General features: G+C 39.4%; 1 protein-coding gene across 1 annotated transcript; it reads right to left on the bottom strand.

Annotated features, from left to right (window-relative positions):
• Positions 1 to 382: 382 nt before the first annotated feature.
• On the bottom strand, positions 383 to 6721 carry LOC132140884 (cytochrome b-c1 complex subunit 2, mitochondrial-like). Its single transcript, XM_059549938.1, has 14 exons — positions 6597 to 6721; positions 5348 to 5449; positions 5122 to 5271; positions 4901 to 4965; positions 4760 to 4816; positions 4349 to 4473; positions 4158 to 4255; positions 4012 to 4069; positions 3124 to 3219; positions 2055 to 2254; positions 1899 to 1979; positions 1687 to 1763; positions 1334 to 1487; positions 383 to 659 (listed from the first exon to the last, which is right to left on the bottom strand). Exons 1-14 carry the CDS (start codon positions 6627 to 6629, stop codon positions 576 to 578), a joined length of 1380 nt encoding a protein of 459 aa, XP_059405921.1. The 5' UTR covers positions 6630 to 6721; the 3' UTR covers positions 383 to 575.
• Positions 6722 to 7558: the final 837 nt, after the last annotated feature.

Raw genomic sequence — 7558 nt, 5'->3', positions numbered from 1 at the left:
ATACAATACCAAATATTTATATATTTCTTAAATATTTAACACCTCTTCTGAGCATTATTTATGCTGTTTTAGTTTAATTAAAAACATATATGGGCCAAAAACGTATTAATGCAGGTGGTAATTCCACTCAAGAATAGAGATAAATTAAATTAATGCTTATAATACACCAACATAAAAATGAACTCAAGTACAATTCTTTCTTTCAAGTCATACATATCCTTTCCTTCAACAGAACCACAAATGAAGAGGTTAATCCTAATGTGCAGCTCATTGTCTCTCTCTGCAGGCCGCTGGAAGAACTTCCAGAAGCAATGGTTCATGAACCGTGATTCCCCCACAGACCGCTCTTCAGAGGAACGATGAAGCAGACACAGAGTACTGATCACAGATATATTTGTTTTAATGGATGTACATCAGATATACAGTGAAATTGCTGCCTCTGCTCCCAGTGAACCAGACTTCATGATGAACTGAAACAACTCTCAACCGCAATCAGGGATTCACACAAGTTTAAGAGTGTTTTTACACTCAAATAAGCAGCTGCACAATGTGTGCACTTAGACTGGGACTTTCTCTCACAATTCATCAACAAATGGTGTGTTTGCCAGATGTCCACAACATGACATGGTCTTCTTGCTCTCAACAAACTTCTTTGCAGCCTGTGAAGGAAACAACAACAACAGATTTCTGCGGTCAAACATCATCCAACAGTTACTGTATCTTTACCGCTTTAACGGTTTCATCAGCAGGTGGTTGATGAGTGGTATTTATGTAGTGTTTTAACAGCAGAGCATGGCGCTAGCAACATTAAAACATCAAGTCTGAGGTAACATCAAATAAAAGATGTGTAACTAGAATCCAATGTAAGCTGCTTTGGATGAATGCGTCTCAAATATATTTATCTTTTTTACTCAATCCCAAATGTTTGTTGAGCAGCAAATCATCATATCAGAATGATTTCTGAAGGATCATGTGACACTGAAGACTGGAGTAATGGTGCTGAAAATTCAGCTTTGATCACAGAAATAAATGACATTTAAAAATTAGTACTGTCCCCAAACTTTTTTTTTTTGCCTTTATGATAATATGACAGTAGTTAGACAGGAAGTGAAGTGGTAGAAAAGGGGGACAAGATCAGGAAAGGTCCACAAGCAAGGATCCCTGAAATAGTATAATAACGCTTTTATAATCAGAACGGATACTGATAAACCTTACAGGTGTATGTAGAGTCAGGAAGCTCTTGGATATCATCAAAAATACACTCTGTGACACTCTCCTGTTTCTCAGGTTTTTGTTGCTTGTGAAGTTTTCGTGGTTTACATGAACGACTTACTTTGACCAGGTCAGCGGAGGTCACCGAGTCGATGTTGTGCGCCACAGTCTGGGGCGAGCTGTAGACGCCGCTGCTCAGAACCTGAACTCCCAGCTCCTCCAGAAGACCCTCGGAACTCTCCAAAGACATCAGATAATCGCTCTTCAGCTGGGTCCTGGACACACAACACCAGGCCCTTCATTCAACTCACACGACATCTACATTTACTTTCCTAGAGCACAATACTCCAAATAAAACAACTGTAGATGTAGCCTACAGTTTTACAGATCACAAGCGAATTCATTTGTATTAGCTCAAGAAGCACTGCTTATATGGACATTAAAATTCTTCTTTTCCTCTGTTGACAGACTCACTTGGCTCTGGTCAGGTCATCTGCAGTAAGTCTTCCTTCAGCTACAGCCATCACCTGGGCCATGGCTGCGTTGATCACCTGCTCAGAGAGAGATCATCAGTGCAGATGTCAATCCTTCACTTCACACTGTCAGCTTTAAAGCAACAGTTCACCCACGAATAAAGCCACTGTATGGAAAAGATCTTAAATGATCCCAGCTCTCTGAGCACTCACCTCGCGGGCCGAGTCTGCTTGTGAGATGACATAGACTCCGAAGAGGCCGGAGTCCGAGTAGGTAGCACTGAAAGCCTTGGCCTGTGAGGAAGATCAGACAGAAGCTGTAGTGAGATCTAATCATCTGTACTCTCTCAGATGACGTGGTGTACTCACATCGAACGGCTGAGTGGTGGCTTTGGCGATGCCCTGGCTGAGTTTGCTGGTGATGCTGGATCCTCTCTTGACGTGTGGTCCTGTACCCAGAAGCCTCTGCAGCAGGCTGAAGGCGTTGGCCTCCGCGGAGCCCGCCGCGGCTCCTTCACACGCCAGCAGAGCATGCACCAGACCTCCACCACTCTGCACTCGCAGCTCACCTGCACACAAACAGCCAATCAATCAAGCACAAACAAGATTCATCTTACATAGAAAACTGCTATTTTTGGACCATTAGGATTCATTGTACAATGAATTTCTGTCAATGAAGCATATTTGCCAATAAAAATTCTCATCACTGTAATGCAGAAAAAAAAACCTTCTCCATTAATCATCTATTAAATATTACTGCTTTTTTTGGGTTGTAATTTCAATTACTCTCATTAGCCGCGTTTTCAGGCCCTGACTGTGGAAACCCTGCGCTATTCTGGCCTCGGTGCTACTGGCCTGGGGCTATGAGCCCCGTCCGGCCCATTTTAAGCACTGGCCCGACAGTGGAAACACGGCTATTGTTGATTCATTTTATGCTTCAGATTCTAGGTAAAGTAAAAACATTGTTACACATGATATGACCTTTCTGTTTAAATCAATACGAATTCAAGGCAATACAACAAACTTGAACACGGTTAATGGTTAACAAAATTTAATTCAGTAACAATATCAATGATTTAAATATTCAATAATTTTGCACATTATGGTAATAAAGCATAACTGCCAAAAAAATTATAATTTTACGCAAAATATTATTTAATAGAAGTAATAGTAATAATATGACATTTAAATATACTCTTGTTTCATTCTATTAGGGTAAAAATATGACCCAATAATAGTTTTATTAATAACTATTAATTGAACACTGGTATCTTTTATTTTATTGATGTAGTCATTTCATATATTACATTTTTGTAACACTGTTAATGTGGGTTTGGTAGGAATACTCAATTCATCTTTGCTCCAATCACTATAATGCATAGCCTCAAACTAAGCAGCTCATCTCTCTGTACATGTCACGAGGTGTGTGTGAACTCACCGCCGCGGTAAACGGCTTTAGCCCCTGCTGCACCTGTCCCAGCGTGTGTGCTGAAGAACTGCTCGCCCACCTGCTTCAGAGCAGCATGACTGACGCCTTCAAACACACAGATTCAACACTTGTTCAAACAGTCACATTCACTCATCACACAAAGGTAGGGCTGGCTAATAGAGCTACATTAAAGAGACACAATAAACTACACAAAAAGAGTATTCTGTAGTGTTTAAAATTATGAGGCCATCATACCATAACTATTTGATATCTTGTATAGCCCAGCTCAATGACACAAAGTATTGCAAGGAGGGATATAGATTTTTGTAGGCCAAAAACAAGAAACAAAGTCATCCTGAAGCCAAAGGGCGAAAATTAAAATCTAAGTATTTTACATTTTTATTAGACAACATAAAACAGATTAGTAATACCCACTTATTGATGTTTTTTTATCTTGTCTTGAAAAAGGCAAGCGCGTTAATTGGACATCTCTAATATATGGATAGATCTCTAACTGCCGCAATAGCATAAAACTCTCCTGATATTTGAAAAACCATATTTTGTTACCTTTTGAAACTTGAAGCCGGTACATTCATACATGCATTATTCCTCACTCTATTCATTATAACGAATAAAACAAGGGAAAATATAAGCTAAATTTAGCTTTTTAATCCTGACAATTGTATTTAGGCTTTAAAATTCATTGATCAGTTGTGTTCATTTGTGAAGATCATGAAGAAAACAGAAGCTTTTGATTCTCATAGAGCTTTTTTCCACAATAAACCATAAGCCAATTGTGTTTTTGTTGCAGTAACCAGGCGTCGAGAACTTCTGAACTGACCTACAGAAACACGTCACGGATGCAGCACTCAATGAACATTCATAAGAACGACTCACCTAATCCAACCAGGGCCATTCTTGCACTGGTGTAATTACTGGCAAAGAACTGTTGCAGCTAGGATGTGAAAACAGACAGAGAAGAGTGTTTATAAGGGAACATTATGAGACTGTGAAGTGTTCAGGAGCTGCTGTCAATCACTCACATGATCCACACTGATCTTCCCCAGCATGTGGTCTGGACAGTACAGAGAGTTGGATAAAGCGTTCTTATAAGCAGCTTCATGCAGCTTCTCCAGAACACCTGTGTGAGACAAAACCTCTCATCAGCCCCAGATGCTGAGTATATCAATGCGCCAAGTCTTCACATTCATTTCTTAGGATCAGCATAATGTACCTATCTGTGGGCTCTGGTCGGCCACGGCCTTGTCTATCCTGACCCTTGACGAGAGGTCAGACAGCTCCCAGGGTCTGAAGTCCGGAGCCGTGGTCACATTGACAAGGTACTCTACGACACCGTCACTGCACGGGAAACACATACAAAGACACTCATCCACAATGCACACAATTCCCAATTCGTTTTCAAATCTGAACTAAACAGACATTTTCAGTTTGAATAAATTAAAATCCAGTCCTCAGTGTCGCATGATAGTTCAGAAATCATTCTAATATGCAGTTTTTTTAGGATTCTTTGATCAATACAAAAGTTCAAAAGCATTTATTCGAAATACAAATCTTTCATAACAATAGAAATCATTCACCATCGTCCCCCAAACTACAGTGTGACAGGATCTACAGAGCTACTCACAAATCATCCCTCAGACAGTCCAGAGAATAGACCATGTGTTCCCTCGATGACGTCACACTAAAAACCAAAAAACATGATGTTCGAGAGAGAGTGCAGTACAGAAAGTGTTTCAAAGCAGTCATGTGTAAATATAAAAGTGACCTCAAACTGGCGCCCACTGCCTCCAGACCCCGACAGATCCTGAACGCTGACGCACCTTTAGTGGTCTGAAACACAGCACACATTCATTACTATGAAACCTACCAGAAAATATATATATATATATATATGAATGTGTGATCAACTCACAAACTCAGCTAAAATGTAGTTAGCTTGTATGACTACATGTTAATTAAAACTACTCCTAATTGCCCTGAACGCACCAGATTGCTCGCTAACCGCAGGATGTGCGTGACGCCCAGGTTTTCCGCTGTCTCGTAGCGGCTGCCGGCTTTCACAAACACACCGATTTTAGAGACGGGGGAGTAGTTCTCCAGAGATGCGACGAGAAGACCGCTGGGAAGCTTGGACACCTACAGAAAACAGGATTCAGTAAGTAAAAGTCGTGGGTTTAAGCAAAGCAGAACAGCTTGCATCCGTTCTCATTACCTGGACGTCCTGGGGAGTGAGGGCTGGTGCCGCTGCAGGTTTTCGGGTGACCAGAGGTTCAGTCAATGCCTCACTCCTCCTGGCGGCGGCGTAACATCGCCTCTGTGAATAAACAGGGTCTCAAGACTAAAGGCCATTTTCACATGTTGAATAATAAATACGACCTCACGCTGGGTCAACCATGTTTCTCACGCTGGGTCAACCACAGTGCCTCCAAAACGTTCTTCCATCATTAAAAAAAAAAAAAAATACATAAAAAAATCAGGCCATTGATTTTCTGCATTTTCGCATCCGTAGCAAGCATTTTGATAGGAAAAGATGACGAATACGATAAGTACGAAAATTGTTACGACTTGTTACGCTATGGCAAGCATCACTGCTACCGTTGCTCATATTAGTGATTTGAATAAAGTAAAAAATAAATAAAACTCTAATATTGAAGATGAACCTCTCTCGTGCCATAACTCTGAGAATGAATTTATGTTTTTCTCATGTTATTTGTGTGTTATGTTTTTTTCCCCTACATATTTTGCTATGTCACACCATGGGACACAATGCTTTTTCATCAGCTATCCATTTGTAAGTATTTGATACAGTGAATGAATCTTAATGGTTCATGTTAGATGGTAAAAACTGGCACTGTGTGTGATGGTGAGGTATTTCATCGACAGATGACCTCTGTACTGTTACAGATAAACCCTTGACTTTCACTGTACCTATGTTTGAGATCTGAGGGCTTACTGTAGCTTCACTTCTTAGTTGTCACCTTATTTTGAACATTATCATGTTTATCACACCAAGATATTTCTGCAAAATATCTCCAACTTTTTTCCAATTAGCCTACTGTGTGTTATACTTCAGTCATATGTAATTATCAGAGACCGGGTTCAAAGGGTCACATGCGCTCGTGAGGTCCGTCACCGGAAGTACAGTATCACTGTGCCATGACCTTCATCACAGAAACACAACAACGCGGGGGATTTACAAACAACCCCCAGCGGTAGAGAGAACAGAAAGCCTCTGGGTCCCTTTGTTTGACTGGCTTTTATTATAGATTGTCCAGCGTCTAGAGGAAAGTTTACAGCAGCTGTAAATTTAATTACACCGGCTTATAAATGACACTAGCAACATTAGCCTGAAGCCCCTCGACGAGAAGTTTCTAGTGACCCTGTGAGGCTTGTATGTATTTGAAACACGACGTGTGAACAGAGAGGAGACAGCAGCGCAGACTGAGAGAAAGAGGACTCACGGAGAGAAGACTGAAACCTCTGAACCCCGTCATGACTCCGCTTCTCTCCTTCAGTCGCTGAGAGAAAGACAGTTATGGCCGAGTCAAAGAACTACCCATAATCCACTGCGCCTAGACTAGATACTATATATGGACACACCGGAACGACGAGCTGTTTAATATTAATGAGATGTTATAAAATATTCGAGACGTACTAGGAAATAGCAAGAAATGTCAGTAGGCTACACTTTAGAAAATCTATCTAGAGATACAGAAATCTATGCTGTCAAGCGATTAATCACATCCAAAATAAAAGTTTTTGTTTACATAATATATGTGTGTGTACTGTGTATATTTATTATGTATGTATAAATACACACATATGCAGTATATAGTGTGATTTTGTATTGTGAAAATATTTACATGTATATATTTATATTCATATAATTAATATAATATATAAATATATTTACTATATAAACATAACAAATTTCTCTTAAATATATACATGCATGTGTGTGTATTTATATATACATAATAAATACACACAGTACACAAACATATATTATGTAAACTTTTTTTGGATGCGATTAATCATTTGACAGCACTAACAGAAATATATCAATGAAGATATTTAGTGTTCAAAACTGCTCTGTTGGAACATGTACTTTCTCTGCCTCACTGGGTGTTCTAAAGAGGATGAAAAATACTAAAAAAAAAAAAGTTCTTTTGACTGGAAGGTGTACAGAAAGTACAGGATGATAGAGCTATGAGTAAGTATTTACTTGTCATTTTTATTCTCAATTGTACCCAATTCTGTAGTATTTTTAGTACGTCGTTTTATCTGCATTTGAACTAAAGTTCGTGTAGGCTAGATTTTTATTAATTATACAGTAAAGTTCATTTTAAAAAGTTAATGCAGTTAACATATTCTTGCATTGTTTTAGCCCTGAAACTAAATTGTAAATCAATACTTTCCACAA

This window comes from Carassius carassius, chromosome 1, assembly GCF_963082965.1.
Source record: "Carassius carassius chromosome 1, fCarCar2.1, whole genome shotgun sequence".
NCBI lineage: Eukaryota > Metazoa > Chordata > Actinopteri > Cypriniformes > Cyprinidae > Carassius > Carassius carassius.
Note: the sequence above shows the minus strand (reverse complement) of the source record. Positions and strands in the feature narration are given on the sequence as shown.